Below are 16717 nucleotides of genomic sequence, written 5' to 3'. Positions count from 1 at the left end.
GTCACGTGGGTGCGGATCTACGCTCCAGTGACCTTTCGTGAAATCACCCTATACGGGGTTTTACACGTTCTTCCTGTGAGCACATGGGTTTTCTCCGGGTGGTCCGGTCTGCTCCCACATTCCAAAGAGGTGCAGGTTTGTCGGTAAATTGGCTTCTGCAAAATTGCCCCCTTGTGTGTAGCATGCCAAGCTGGGATAGCGTAAAACTAGTGTGGATGGGTGATGGAGGGTTGGCGTTGACTCGGTGGGCCGAAGAGCCTGTTTCCGCCATGTTTCTCCGAAACTGAAAGAACAGTTCCTTCATTGTTGGTTGTGGGTCTTTGCCGTGTGTGTTGTCGTCACTGAGTTGCCCGTAATTTAGCCAGTAATCATTAGGTGAGCAATATCATCATCCCTCGTACACCCATGTCCGCACTAATCCCACTTGCCTGCATTAGGTGCCTATCCCTCTATGCTGCCTTATCCAAGTACCGGCCCAAACACCTTCTAACGATCGTATAGGCACTTGTGCATTATGTGGCGGTCAGGCGCTTGAAAAACAGTCCGTAAATCAAAAGGTGCGTAACCCAAACATAGGCCAGGCAACGCACACAACGACCACGGTGCCAGGCATGGATTTGAGCGCGTTACACCGAAAATTAAACTTTGGTGGTCGTTATATACGCGCGTTATTCTAAAAACGCGTAAATCACGCACGAGCGCAACGCGAGGCACCGGCTTTAAACATAATAGTATCCGCCTCCGCCACCTCCTGAAGCTGGTGAGTGTGGCTGTCTAACCTATCCAAAGAAGGCAGGCACGGGTTATTGATTTGGGATGATCAGCCATGATCACAATGAATGGCGGTGCTGGCTCGAAGGGCCGAATGGCCTCCTCCTGCACCTATTTTCTATGTTTCTCAAACCCCTTGTAATAATCTTCTAAATCTCTGCACTGTCACCCCTCACACTCCAAGGTTCCAGTGAGAATAACTGGCCCGTCCAATCTTCCCCCTGTTCTTTATGAGGATTAGTAAGTGTGTGTTTTCTTGATCGGTAAGGGGTGTCAGGGGTGTAAGGGGTGTCGGGGTTGTCAGGGGTTAGGGGGTTAGGGGGAGAAGGCAGGTGAATTCCCCTCCCACGACTTATGAACATGATATGTCCAGGACCTGAGGGCCTGGGCTACAGGGAGAGTTTGGGCAGTCTAGGGCTATATTCCTTGGAGCGCAAGGGGGATGAGGGGCGATCTCGAAGGGCATCAAGAACCATAGGTTTAAGGTGAGAGGGGAAATATTTACCAGGAACGTTTTCACACAGGGGGCCGTGCGTGTATGGAACGAGCTGCCGGAAGAAGTAACTGAGGCAGATTCTACAACAACATTTAAAAGACATTTGGACAGATACATGGGTTGGAAAGGTTTAGAGGGAAGGTATACAAAAAAAGCTGGAGAAACTCAGCGGGTGCAGCAGCATCTATGGAGCGAAGGAAATAGGCAACGTTTCGTCCCGAAACGTTGCCTATTTCCTTCGCTCCATAGATGCTGCTGCACCCGCTGAGTTTCTCCAGCTTTTTTGTGTACCTTCCATTTTCCAGCATCTGCAGTTCCTTCTTAAAGGTTTAGAGGGATATGGGCCGAATGCAGTGAGATGGGTCTGGTTCAGACTGAAGAGGGATCTGGACCCAAAACCAGAGATGCATTGCTGCCTGACATGCTGAGTTACTCCAGCACTTTGAGATCTTTTATTATATTCCATGTTGATTGACTTTTGCAAGTCCATTCTTCATATTCAAGAGACTGTAAATGATGCAGGTTAGAGAGGCAGGGATCCGGAGCAGAGGTAGTTATCTCTTGCCTTGTATTTCAGATTGTTACCCACGCCTCGGTACTACCCTCTGCGGCTGCACTGCGTTCGAGCATTGACTCTGCTCTCTGACTGCACCAACACCTTCATCCCTGTGATGCCCTTCTTGCTCGAGGTAAGCCCAAACACTCGCTCAATGGGCTATTTGGCCGAGACTGTTCTATGTTGTTCACTATGATTAATCACCATGATGCCGTTCAAAACACCTACTTTTCTCGCCTAGTTTACCAGATAATGCACCCACTGTGTCAAATGCCACTCCCAATACTGCACCTATTGTCTATTGTCTATTGTCTAAATACGTACAGGTATGTCGGTTGAAGATCGGCACGAAATGCTGGAGTAAGTCAGCGGGACGGGCAGCATTTCTGGAGAGAAGGATTGGGTGACGTTTCGGATCGAGACCCTTCTTCAGACTGAAGGGTCTCGATACGAAACGTCACCCATTCCTTCTCCCCAGGGATGCTCTCTGTCCCGCTGAGTTACTCCAGCGTTTTGTGTCTTATCTTCGATTTAAACCAGCATCTACAGTTCTTTCCTACACAGGTATGCAGGTTAGTTGGCTTTGGTAAAATTGTGAATTGTTCCGTAGTGTGTAGGATAGTGTTAGTGTACGGTGTGATACGCCGACTGTATCTCCAAAGTGGAAAAAAAAAGTTTTTATTCGCAGTGGACTGCATAGAGGCTTAGAATGCGAACAAGCCATTTGGCCCAACTAGTCACTGCTAGGATTTATACTGCATTTAAGCCACCTTCTCTTTTTAGTCATCTATCATTGTGACAATGAGTTCCCTCTTCCATCATTGCTTGTTCTGTCTCCCCGTTATGTATCTTGACAATTTGTGTCAGCACTCTCTGCCCTCAACGTTAGATAATCTGAAAGTGCTTTCCAGCTTCTGACAAGCTGGATGCTTTCAAGAGAGAGCTAGACAGGGCTCTTAAAAACAGCGGAGTCAGGGGATATGGGGAGAAGGCAGGAACGGGGCACTGATTGGGGATGATCAGCCATGATCACATTGAATGGCGGTGCTGGCTCGAAGGGCTAAATGGCCTACTCCTGCACCTATTGTCTATTGTTTGTGCGCCTCCTGCTTGCCAGGATTTCTCCATTGGTCGAACCTGTTCTGCCCAGAGAGCAAGCTGGCTTTAGACCTGGTAGAAGCTGTGCCGACCCAAGTCCTTGCCTTCGCTACCAATATAGAGGCTGGCTTCCAATGTGCCCTGAAAACTGGTGTTGCTCTCATCGATCTGTCATCAGCTTATGATGCCGTGCGGGGACATGGTCTGTGGCTGAAAGCTTCCAGACTCATGAAGTGCCAGACCACCATGCACCAGCCCATCCCACACATCGGGAATGAATGCCCACTGAGGCTTTTTCCCCATGGGGGCATCAAAGCCATCCACCCAGTAACTGATGCTGCCCTGGCCTGGATGTCTGCCTTTGATCTGGCTGTGCACGCCATACGCAAGAAGAAGAAAAAGAAGGAACTGCCTGAATTGTTTCTGCGTTGACTGTGTGCTTACAGACTGAAGGGTCTGTCCCACTTACGCGACCTTTACAGGCGACCAGAAAGACGCTACGACCCTTTGGAGACCTCTCACGACCATACGGTGGTGAGAAGTCGCCAAAGGGTCGTAGCGTCTTTCTGGTCGCCGCTGAATTTTTAACATGCTGAAAATTTTGCCGGCCTCTCACGGGTGCCGGCAGTCGCCCGTGACGGTCGCGTAAGTGGGACAGGCCCTTTACAGTCTAGGTAGCGGTACAGCAAGGTCAGAGTTTAAGTGGGCATGATTGGAGTTAATGTGTAGGAAAGAACTGCAGATGCTGGTTTAAATCGAAGGTAGACACAAACTGCTGGAGTAACTCAGCGGGGCAGGCAACATCTCTGGAGAGAAGCAATGGGTGACATTTTTGGGTTGAGGCCCGTCTCCAGACTGGAATGAAGATGGATCCCACTTGCTGGGTCCCAGTTCCTGGTCTTGCAAGTTTTAAAAAATAAATAAAAAATCACTCCAAATGTAAGAACGAGGAACTGTCAATGCTGGTTTACACCAAAGATAGACACAAAATGTTGGAGTAACTCAGCGGGTCGGGCAACATCCCTGTTTACAACCCAAAGTGCGGGAGTAACTTAGAGTCATAGAGAGAGTCATAGAGTCATACAGGGTGGAAACAGGCCCTTTGTCCCAACTTGTCCACACCAACCAACACATCCCCATCTACACTAGTCCCACCTGCCTGAATTTGACCCATATCCCTCTAAACCTTTCCTATCCATGTACCTGTCTAAATGTTTCTTAAATGCTGAGATAGTGCCTGCCTCAACTATCTCCTCTGGCAGCTCGTTCCATACACCCACCACTCTTTGTGTGTTTTTTTTAAAAGTTGCCCCTCTGGTTCCAATTAAATCTTTCCCCTCCTCACCTTAAACCTTTGTCTTCTGGTTCTCGATTCCCAGACTCTGGGTAAAACACTGGGCATTCACCCTTTCTATTCCAAGATAGGCCACAAAATGCTGGTGGACATCAGCTGCTCATCTAGGTTAACGATGGAGAGGGTTTCTGTTTCCCAGCCCCACACCATCCTGTGTGTGATCATTAGGTTATTCTCCGTGACTTTAGTTAATATAACACGAGCAAACATAATTATTAGAGTTTGAACTCTTATCTTCTTGCGTATGGCGAGCACAGCCTAAAGTTGTAGGACAAATTGTTCTATTTGATCTTACTTGATTGTGCACACCAGGTTGATTGCATTCGTCGAAACAGGGAAGGTTGCAATCTCCCACCCCGAACTCTTATGATTAGCCATTCTTGAAGATCAGCCAATTTGATGTTTAAATATTTTATACAACAAAATTACTGCTGCGGTGAAATGCGTTTTTGTTTTGCATCAGAGGAGAACAAGGATGTGTAGAGTTTAATTGTCACATGTACTGACAATGGAACAATGAAATACTTGCTTGCAGCAGCACAGCAGGCATGTAAATGTAATGCATTATTGAACATAATATATAATAACCAAAAATTCCACAAATAGTGACGCCAGATACCAGAGTAAAAAAATCCGAAGTCCTTAGTGCCATGGACGTTCAGAGTTGAGGTTGGTGTTGTGCAGTGTTCAAGAGCCTGATGGTTATTGGGAAGAGGCTGTGCTTGAACCTGGTGGTCAAGGTTTTCTGACTCCACTACTTCGTTGCCGATGGTAGGAGTGAACTGAGAGCGTGGCCAGGGTACTGTGGGTCTTTGATGATATTGGCTGCGTTTATGAGACGGCGCAGAAGAAGATCTGAAACATGAAATGGGCACGACTGGTGGTGAATCTGCAGAGTTCTTTGCCGCAGACGGCTCTGGAGACCAAACCAATGGATATTTTTAAGGCGGACAAGTTCTTGATTGGTACGGATGTCACGGGTTATGGGGAGAAGACGGGAGAATGGGGTTGGGAGAGAGAGAGAGATAGGTCAGCCATGATTGGATGGCGGAGTAGACGTGATGGGTCAAATGGTTTAATTTTGGAGCAAGAGTTTATGACCTTATGAACCAACAGGTGACAGACCAGTCTGTGTGAAACATCGTTCCCTCAGAATCCCATTGCCCCACGACTGAGCCTGTATCTCACACTGCAGCTCTGGGAAAACGCTGCACTCTTTGTTTTTGTTGGTTAACGTGTTAAAGTAAAGCTGTCTATCCACTGAGGTGGATGTAAACTCTCCCATGACCCTGACCAAAACCTATCCCCCCCCCCCCACCCCATTTAACACAGTCAACATCACGAAAAGATATTGATGATCATCAGGCATAGCAGCAGAATTAGGCTATTCAGCCATAGAGTCCAACAGTGTGGAAACAGGCCCTTCGGCCCAACTTGCCCACACCAACCAACATGTCCCATCTACACCAGTCCACCAGTCTGCATTTGGCCCATATCCCTCCAAACCTATCTTATCCATCTCCCTGTTTAATTGTTTCTTAAATGTTGCAATAGTCCCAGCCTCAACTACCTCCTCTGGCAGCTTGTTCCATACACCCACCACCCTTTGTGTGAAAGTTGCCCCTCGGGTTCCTACTAAATCTTTTCCCCCCTCATCTTAAACCCGTGCCTTCCGGTTCTCAATTCCCCTACATCTGGGCAAGAGCCCATCGAGGCCACTCCGACATTCAATCATGGCTGATCTCTGCCTCCTAATCCCGTTTTCCCGTGACCCTTGACACCCGTTCTAATCAAGAATTTGTCTACCTCTGCCGTAAAAAAATATCCACTGACAGCCTCCACAGCCTTCTGTGGCAATGAGTTCCCTCTGACTAACGAACTGCACCCTGTCTAAGCCACAGGCTGCTGCTGGCAACCCCAGCAAGGCTGTCAACTAGTGCCTTGTAATATTTTGCAGCCACACTATAATCACAGCAGTAAATGCATGGGGAGAGAGCACGCTGGGCTTTCACCGTGGGAGGGGAGGTTGGGTGGGTTTATTTAGATTCTGACGTGAGAGGCCCTTGTTGTTCAGCCTTGAGGGTCTGGCCGCGTATTGCAGAGTGTCGCAATGCCTCTGGTGAATATTGATGCAGCACGGCTGGGTTGCAGCATGATGCACCCCCCCCCCCCCCCCCCCCCCCCCCCCCCCCCCCCACCTCCACCCAGGTATCGGCTTCTGCTTGTCTCTGGACTTTGCACTTTGCTGCCGTTTGTCCATGTCCCCTTTGGCTGTGCTTCAACTAGGACCAGTGCTGCCGGTTAATACAGTCCCGACTACGGGCGCTGCCTGCACGGAGTTTGCACGTTCTCCCCGTGACCTGCGTGGGTTTTCTCGGCAATCTCCAGTTTCCTCCCACACTCCAAAGATGTGCAGGTTGTAGGTTAATTGGCTTGGTGTAAATGTAACTGGTCTCTGTGGAGGAAGGAACTGCAGATGCTGGTTTCAACCGAAGACAAACGCAATACGCTGGAGTAACTCCGTGGGTCAGACAGCATCTCTGGAGAGAAGGAACAGGTGACGTTTCAGGTCGAGACCCTTCTTTAGATTGATATTGTCTCCAGTGTGTAGGATAGTGTTAGTGTGCAGGGAATGCTGGTCGGTGTGGTGGGCCGATGGGCCTGTTTCCACGCTGTATCTCTAAACTAAAAGTAAACCAAATGCAGCCCTGCACCTGTGGTCTTGTAAGAATCAGGCGTGGGAGCAGGCCATTCGTTCCATCAAATCCATTCTCCCTTCTCTCCAGCCACAGGTCTTGGTCACAGCTCCACATTGCTGCCTCTTCCCCCCCTTGATCGGAAATCTCTGCTGTCTTGAACTCATTCAGTAATTCAGCCCTCCCAGCACTCCAGGTTATACATTTCCAGAGATTCACAACCATGGAGTCATTGATATAGCATGGAAACAGGCCTTTCGGCCCAACTTGCACATGCTGACCAAAGTGCCCAATCTACACTAGTCCCACCTGACTGCATTTGGCCCATATCCCTCTAAGCCCGTCCTGTGTGTTTACTTGTCCAAATGGATTTTAAATGTTATAATAGTGCTATTACCTCATTAATGTTATTATAGTACCTACCTCAACTACTTACTCTGGCAGCTCGTTCCATATACCCACCACCCTCTGTGTAAAAATGTTGCCTCCCGGTGTCCTATGAAATTTTCCCTCTCACCTTCAACCTTGACTTAGTTTAGTTTTTTAGTTTAGAGATAGTGCGGAAACAGGCCCTTCGGCCCACCGGGTCTGCGCTGACCAGCGATCCCCGCACATTTATCCTACACCCACAAGGGACAATTTTTACATTTACCAAGCCAATTAACCCCGTACGTCTTTGGAGTGTGGGAAGAAATCGAAGATCTCGGAGAAAACCCACGCAGGTCACGGGGAGAACGGACAAACTCCGTACAGACAGCACCCGTAGTCGGGATCGAACCCGCGTTTTCTGGTTCTTGATTCCCCTACCCTGGGTAAAATACTTTTTATTCCCCTCTATTTCCCTCATGATTTTCCACACCTCTATCAGATCATCCCTCAGCCTCATGCGCGGCAAGAAATAAGGTCCCAGCTGCCCAACCTGTGCCCTGGGCCGGCTGCTAATTGGATTCAGTTTCAACCTTTTCCAAAACGTCTCGTTTAGTTTAGAGATACAGCGTGGAAACAGGCTCTTTGGCCCATCGAGTCCACGCCGACCAGCGATCACACATATACTAGTTCTATCCTACACACTAGGGACAATTTACAGAAGCCAATCAACCTACAAACATCCACGTCTTTGGAGTATGGAAGGAAACTGGAGAAAACCCACGCGGGCACAGTGAGAACTTGCAAACTCCGTACAGACAGCACCCGAGGTCAGGATTGAACCCAGGTTCCAGGCGCTCTGAGGAGGCAACTCTAACGCTCCGTCACCGTGCCGACACTTTGCGTGGGCTCTCTGCTGCTGCTGGAGTGCTGGCGCTGATGAGAGGAAGGGCAGTGGGGGCGAGGAGGAGTGAAAGGTTGAGGGTCACGCTGACCAAGCCCACGCGGCAGGGCGAGTGAAGTGGAGCCGCCGCGGCCAATGCCGGCGGTCAGTGCCAACCTCCGGTACGTGCGGATGGACGGCAGCGGCCCGCGGTTTCCACGCCCCACGCACAGCAGGAGCCCACATCCTGTGTGTCGCCGAGAGTCGGCAGCGTGCACCAGCGCTCCCCTCTCGCTCCGACCCGCCCGGCGTGACACTTCCTTCCTTCCCCTGCTCAAGATGTTTGCCGCTTGTACTGGCGACAGTGTGTGTGTGCATGTTGTTTTTGTCTCTCTCCTGCTCCTCGTGCCTCTGCAAGGTAACGTGCCTCCGTGTAACACGTCGTGGCGTATACACATGGCTCAGGCGCTCTGCTTCCTCTCGCCTTCCACAGCGCTAACCGCATCCGACGCGCTCTGTGTGGCTTTTTGTCGTCAGTCCGCCCATTGCTCGCAGGTTGTGGACCTCTTCATCTTTTCAGATTGATTTTGTTTTAGTTTTTAATCTTTGCATCGTAAACCCTTTCACTCAGCGCCTTTACAAGCATTTTCCAATCGCCCCGAAACCCCGTTAACCCCTTCAGTGGATTTCCACTCAGCTCGAGCGAGCCTTTCTGCGGCTACTGGTCGGTTTCCCCCATCTCCCCATCTCCCTCTCTCTCTCTGTCTCTCTGTGTGTGTGTGTCTCTCTCTCTCTCTTTCTCTCTCTCTCTCTCTCTCTCTCTCTCTCTCCCTCTCTCCCTCTCTCCCTGTCGCACCTCAAACCTGCCTCGGCTGAGATTCCAAGCACTTCCTGTGTTTGACCCTGTGTGAGTAATCGCAGGTGAAGCTCTGGGTTAACGATGGCAAAGGCGGAAGATTAAGAACATAGAACAGTACATCTGAGGAACAGGCCCTTCGGCCCACAAGGTCCGTGCCCGACACGATGCAGGGTTAACTAATCTCTCACCCTGCACGTGATCCATATCCCTCCGTTCCCTGCATGATCATGTGCCGATCTCTAAGCTTGTCTCCATGTCCTCGATGGCATATCCCCCACCAACTCTAACCAACTCCTACAGAAGCGGCGTGGGAAGCATGTTATCAGAATACATCGCAGCATGATTTGGGGAAAAGCTCTGTCCACGACTTGAAGAAATTGCAGAGAATCGTGGACATAGCACAGACTGACACAAACCAACCTCCCTGCCATTGACTCCATCTACACCTCACGCTGCCTCAGCAAGGCCATCAACATAATCAGGGACCAAACTCACCCTGGTCACTCCCTCTTCTCCCCTGTCCCATCGGGCAAGAGGCTCAGACGTGTGAAATCGCACACCTCCAGGTTCATCCCAGCTGTTACCAGGCAACTGAACCATCCTATCACCAACCAGAGAGTGGTCCTGACCTACCATCTATCTCATTGGAGTCCCTCGAACTATGTCTAATCAGACTTTACTGGGCTTTATCTTGCACTGAACGTTATTCCCTTCATCCTGTATCTGTACACTGTGGACGGCTCGATTGTAATCTGTAGTCTTTTCGCTGACTGAGTAGCACTCGACAAAAAGCTTTTCACTGACAATAAACTAAGCTAAACTCTTCAATGCCACCATTGTGTCAGCCTCCACCACCATCCCTGGCATCATCCGTTTCTATTTCTGGGCTTAAAGCCATCTAGGACCTTGGTCAGCATGGAGAAGGTGGGCTGACGAGCTGGTCTCGGTGTTGTGCAGACCTCTGAACATAAGATCTGTGAACATTAATTGTCGCAGGTCCCAGCAGGGGCAGTCTCCCTGCTGCACATAGCTTCTTTACCAAGGTGAGGTCGTGTGGGGGCTCATAAAAGGAGTAGTCTTGCTGCCAAACTGTAGACAAGTCACTTCTTGAGAGAGCCCGTGAGTCCCGACGTCGCCTCTTCCGGCTTCTGCTCACTAATTTGGTTTATTTTCGTGATACATCGCGGCAACAGGCCCTTTCTCCGACCGACCGACGCTCGCCCATGTCCCACACGCCAGGGGGCGTTTTACAGGCACCAATTAACCTACGAACCTGCACGTTTGGAAGGTGGGAGGAAACCGGAGCACCCGGAGAAAACCCACGCAGTCACTGGGAAAACGTGCAAACTCCGTTCAGACAGCACCCAGAATCAGGATCAAACCTGGGTCTCTGGCGCTGTAAAGGCCCTGTCCCACTTTCCCGAGTTACTCACGAATTCTCCCGCATTTTCCCCTTGATTAAAACTCGGAGATGCCAGCTGTAGGCTATTTTTTTTACTCGTGGACATTTTTCAACATGCTAAAAAAAGTCCCGACTTTCCTGATGCCCCGAGTACCCACGGCTGGCATTACGAGCCGCTACCAAATATCTACAGACTCCTACGGGACTTGCTACGGACATTCTCCGAGTTTGAATCAAGGGAGAATTCGTGATTAACTCCGGAAATTGGGACAGGGGCTTCTGGCAGCAACTCTACCGCTGCGCCACCGTGCCATCCTGTTGAAAACCACTGCCCTCTTTGTCCAACATGAGTGCTGCCCACAGTGGACATCTCCCCCCCCCCCCCCCCCCCAAAGCCGCAGCTGCCCGTCTGGCCACATGCCCTGAAACTGGAGGGGTTGACATTTTTTTTCATAAGGGATTTCAAAAATATTTTATCCCCCTTTTGTTCATCAAACAGCTAATTACCTGCACTTGATCAAGTGGCACAGTTTCATAGCGGTAGAGTTGCTGCCTTACAGCTCTGACAATGCCAGAGACCCGGGTTCGATCCTGACTACAGGTGCTGACTGTACGGAGTTTGTACGTGGGTTTTCCTTGGGTGCTCTGGTTTCCTACAACCCCCCGTTTATGATTGAAGACAGACACAAAGAGCTGGAGTAACTCAGCGGGCCAGACAGCATCTCAGGAGGAAAGGAACAGGTGACGTTTCTGGTCGAGACCCGTCTTCTGATCCGTAGTCTGATAACAGCAAGGAAGAAGCTGATTTTGAATCTGGTGGTACATGCGTTCAAATCTTTTGCTCCTCTGCCCGATGGGAGCAAGGGAGAAGAGAGAATGGCAGAGGTGTGAGTGCTCCTTGAATATGCTGGCTTGATTTATTTGCAGTGTGAGTCACACTACGACAACTTTGGAGCTATCAATGGCGGCAAATCGATCGATCGCCCCATGGACCACATTAGAAGGAACAGCTTGTCTAGGTGACAAGGAAATGCAGATGCCAGAATCTTGCATAGAACACATAGAGTTTGTATTGAGGACATAGGATTAAGTTGAAGTGGAAAAGATCAGGGACTGCAGCAGATAAAGTAAATATAGTGTTACAGCACTCGTGAAAGTGCAGATGAAGAAAAAAGTGTTAGAGCAGTAATGATGTAGATTGGAAGATCTGGATATGATCGCACAGATCGATAGACGCAGTCTTTTGGCCAGAGTGAGGGAAGCGAGAACCAGCGGACACGGGTTTAAGGTGAAAGGGGAAAGATTTAAAAGGAATCTGAGGGGTAACTTTTTCACACAAAGGGTGGTGGGTGTATGAAACATGCTGCCAGAGGAAGTAGTTGAGGCAGGGACTATCCCAACATTTAAGAAACAGTTCTTACAGGTACAATGGTAGAACAGGTTTGGAGGGATAGGGACCAAATGTGGGCAGGTGAGACTAGTGTAGCTGGGACATGTTGGCCGGTGTGGTCACGTCGAGCCGAAGGGCCTGTTTCCACACTGTATCTCTAAACTAAACTAAATCAGTCCAGGTGACACATGGAACTGCAGATGCTGGAATCTTGCACAGAACACAAAAGGGCTGGAGTAACGCAGCAGGTCGGGCAACATCTGGGCTTGGGTAGGCAATGTTTCAGGTCGAGACCTTTCTTCAGACCGCTAGTGCATGTGACACAAGGAACTGCAGATGCTGGAATTGTGCATAGAACTCATAGTGCTGGAGTAACTCAGCAGGTCAGGCATCATCTGCGCTGGGCTTGGATTGGCAATATTTTGGGCCGGGACCTGGCTTCGAACGGCCAGTGCAGGTGGCCGGTGATGTCGGGCATCTCGCCCTCAGTCAGAGGTCCGGCCCATTAAATTCCTTCATGCGTTTTGCTCTTTTGAGTGAAATCACAGGAACCACCCGATATTAATCACTTGGTGTGCTTTTATTCACACCGGTTCACGAAACGCAACGCAATGTCACATCGTCTCTTGAGCACAGAGTCCCCTCCAATTCCCTGACCGCTCACGTACTCTACAATGGAAATACTGAACCATATCTGGCAAAGAACAACATCCGCACTCTCGGTGTGTGATTTACAACAGAGATCATTCATTCATGGAATAGTGGCAGCACCAACGTTAATTACCCATCTCTAATTGCCCTTGGGAAGATGTTGGTCACCGCCCGTTCTCATGCTCAGTGAAGAGGCCATAGGAGGCTACAAAGAAAAATAGGTTAAGCCTGTGGACAAAGATCCAGCAGGTGGAGTTCAATTTTGGGGAAGAGACGGCATCGTCTATTTTAGCAAAAAGAATGAAATGGAGATGTGTTATCTAAAGGGCCTGTCCCACGGGCGTCATTTGCACGTTATTTACACATCTCGACGCACGACGAGCACATCGTGCCGTGCACGTGATGCGTGCATGGTGCGCATTACGCGCGCAAGGTGCGTGGTGACGTAGGCAGTGATGTTCGGCGCCCCCAGGATTTTGGGATTCACAAAATCTTCGTGCGCCACCAACTGCGTGACACGCAAATGACTCCCAAGTGGGACAGGCCCTTAAATGGTGAGAGGCTGAGGGGCAGTGGCAGTGTGAACTGAAGACTGGTTTGTAAAAGGCCGGCGTGTATGTACAGTGAGTAATTAGGAAAGCTAACAAAATGTTGTAACTGAATACAAAAATGGGGATAGACACAAAATGCTGCAGTAACTCAGCAGGACAGGCAGCATCTCTGGGGAGAAGCGTGAGTCAAGAACCTTCTTTAGACTCTGGGTCTGAAGAAGGGTGTCGACCCGAAACATCACCCGTTCCTGCTTTTCAGAGATGCTGCCTGTCCCGCTGAGTTACTCCAGCATTTTGTGTCTATCTTTGGTGATAAACAGCATCCGCAGTTCCTTCCTGCACAAAAATAGGGAGTTTGGCTTAATTAATATCTTAGATAGATACAAAATGCTGGAGTAATTCAGCGGGCCAGGCAACGTCTCTGGAGAAAATGAGTGTGTGACATTTCGAGTCGAGGCCCTACTTTAGTCTGATTTTCTCCATTTTCCTTTTTCTCCAGCGATTCTGCCTGTCCCGCTGAGTTACTCCAGCATTTTGTGGCTTATCTTTGGTATAAACCAGCATCTGCAGTTCCTTTTTTATTTCACATATATCTTATCTAGATAACCAATGGTGAACTGATAGTACTGCTGCCTCACAGCGCCAGAGACTCCGGTTCTTCAGACGAAGGGGCTCGACCCGGAACGTCACCCATTCCTTCTCTCCAGAGATGCTGCCTGTCCCGCGGAGTTACTCCCGCATTTTGTGTCTATCCCCCTCTGTGATTCCTGATCAGTGTCAGGAAGTGTCCCAGCCTGAAACGTCACCCATACATGTTGTCGGGGATGCTGCCTGAGAACACTCTTACGTTTCTGCAGTCATTCTGTATGTACAACATCACTCCAAGCGATTAGCACATCTGCTAACTAGCAGACTGCAGAGTTCACTCCAAACTGTTAACACGTGCAGCTGGTGATATTGCACAACTTAATTTTACCTCTGAAGCAAAAGAGTCAAAATTGGCAACACGTCCCATGAATGCTTTTTCTTTGTGTTTAAATCGTGTACGTGGAATAAAGATGCTGACCTCCCTTCCAGATACGTTCTGAATGTCGCCGTTCAGGCAATATTTTGTTCTCCCTCGCTTCTGTCCTCATCATCGCACTCTGCACCTAACCCAGGCAGACCAGGAAGCCATGATGCAGCTTTGTCGGACTCTGGCTAGGCCAAAGTTGGAGTATTGTTCGGAGTTCTGGTGGCCCCATTAGATAAAGGACTTTAGAGGTACAGAGTGGAAACAGGCCCTTCAGCTCACCGAGTCCGCACCGATCAACCCGTACATTAACACTACCCTACACATTTCCAACTTACCAAAGCCAATTAACCTACAACCGGCACGTCTTTCAAATGTGGGAGGAAACCGGAGCATCCGGAGAAAACCCATGCGGTCACAGAGAGAACGCACAAACTCCGTACAGACTGCACCCGTAGTCAGGATTGAACCCAGGTCTCTGGCACTGTAAAGCAGCAACAGTTGGATCAAGCCTGGATTAGAGGGTATTAACTACAGGGAGAGGTTGGACAGACTTGGATTGATTTTTCTGGCATGCCGGAGGTTGTGGGGAGACCTACCAAAAGTGTATAAAAGATATAGATAGGGTAGACAGTCAGAACCTTGTACCCAGGATGAAAAAAACTCAAATACTAGAGGTCATTGGCTTAAGGTAGGGGTGTAAAGTTTAACGGAGATGTGCAAGGCAACTTCTTTCCACAGAGGGTGGTGAGTGCCTGAAACATGCTGCCAGGGTTGGTGGTTGAGACAGATATGATAGTGGCATTCAAGAGATTTTTGGAAAGGCATGTGGACATGCAGGGAATGCGGGATGTGGATTATGCACAGGTAGATACGGGATAGTCCAGGCATCATATTCTGCACTGACATTGGGGGCTGAAGGGCCTATTCTTTTGCTGTACTGTTTCATTAGACTTTTTTTTTAATACTTTTAGAGATACAACGTGGAAACAGGCCGTTCAGCCCACTTATCAGCAACTATCCCCTTCACCAGCACTGTCCCACACACAAGGGACAAATTGCATTTTTTTTTTAACCAGAGCCAATTAACTTCCAGATCTACATTTGTGGAATGTGGGAGGAAACCGGAGCACCCGGAGAAAACCCACATGGTCAGAGGGAGAACATACACACAGACAGCACACGGGTCTCTGCTGGTCTCTGCAAGGCAGCAACTCTACTGCTGTTCCACTATGCGTGGAAGCTTTGGAAAGAGTTCAGGGGAAGTTACCCGAATCGTGCTTGTCCAGTCCTTTTATAATTTTATATGTTTCCGTAAGATCTCCTAAATTCCAGTGAATGCAAGTATTCCAATCTTTCCTCATATGACAGTCCCGCCATCCCAGGGATCAATCTCGTGAATCTGTGCTGCACTCCCTCAATGGCAAGGATGTCCTTCCTCAAATTAGGAGACAAAAACTGCACACAATATTCCAGATGTGGTCTCACCAGGGCCCCGTACTACTGCAGAAGGACCGCTTTACTCCTATATGCAAATCCTCTCGTTATGAAGGCCAACATGCCATTAGCTTTTGTCACTGCCTGCTGTACCTGCATGTTTACTTTCAATGACTGGTGTACAAGGACACCCAGGTGTCGTTGCACTTTTTCCTAATGTGACACCATTCAGATAATGCTGGAGTAACTCAGCGGGTGAGGCCGTATCTCTGGAGAGAAGGAATGGGCGACGTTTCGGGTCGAGACCCTTCCTCTGACCTTCAGTTTTCAGTCTGAAGAAGGGTCTCGACCCGAAACGCCGCCCATTCCTTCTCTCCAGTGATGCTGTCTCACCCGCTGAGTTACTCCAGCATTTTGTGTCTATCTTTGTTTTAAACCAGCACCTGCAGTTCTTTCTCACACACCATTGAGATAATAATCTGCTTCCTTGTTCTTGCCGCCAAAGTATCAGGAGAAAACCCACATGGTCACAGGGAGAATGTACAAACAGACAGCTCACGGGTCAGGATCGAACCCGGGTCTCTGCCGCTGTAAGGTAGCATCTCTACCGCTGCACCAATGTGCCTTTGTTTCAGATCATATTTCCTCGTTTCCTAATTCAGCCATCCCGTAGCCTGCTGCGACAAAAGTCACCCTTGATGGGTACTTCCAGCTGGAAGTAGTCTCTTGGCACGGTTCCATGGTACGATGGTGTCCTGGTGATGTACTGTACTAACAACCAGTCTCTTGGGCTATTGGACCAGAGGCATGAGGGTTGAATTTCACCCCAGGAGTTTGTGAATTTAAATTCAATAACTGAAGCAAATCTGAAATAAATCTTCCTCAGGGGGAGAGTTTCAGGTAGGGGAATGAATATTGGAAGGGCACCTCTAATTCCACACGATCTTTAAGAAAACGAAATTTGCCGTCCCTGCTCCCTTGGTGTGTATGAAATATAGAACAGCACGGGCACAAAATGTCAGTGCTGAACAAGTTAAACTTCGCAACTCTGTGCACCCTTTGTCTCCCGCACCTAGTGTGTGTGTGTGTGTTCATCTCTGTCCAACCTGCTGCCTATCTAAAATACCCCTCGCCTGTGTTCACCCACGACCTGCCACATTTTGTCCTGTCCTTTCTCCCCGACACACAGTCTGAA

The 16717-nt window shown here is 49.2% G+C and overlaps 1 protein-coding gene across 1 annotated transcript in view; it reads left to right on the top strand.

Annotated features, from left to right (window-relative positions):
* Nucleotides 1–16717, top strand: part of noc2l (NOC2 like nucleolar associated transcriptional repressor) — a 133379-nt gene that overhangs the window by 55955 nt on the left and 60707 nt on the right. The window contains exon 12 of the mRNA XM_033048528.1: nt 1845–1956. Coding sequence (XP_032904419.1) covers nt 1845–1956 — 112 coding nt within the window. The remainder of the gene's footprint in view (nt 1–1844; nt 1957–16717) is intronic.

This window comes from Amblyraja radiata, chromosome 31 (genome assembly GCF_010909765.2).
Source record: "Amblyraja radiata isolate CabotCenter1 chromosome 31, sAmbRad1.1.pri, whole genome shotgun sequence".
Taxonomy (NCBI): Eukaryota; Metazoa; Chordata; class Chondrichthyes; order Rajiformes; family Rajidae; genus Amblyraja; species Amblyraja radiata.
This window is presented reverse-complemented; position numbering and strand designations above follow the sequence as displayed.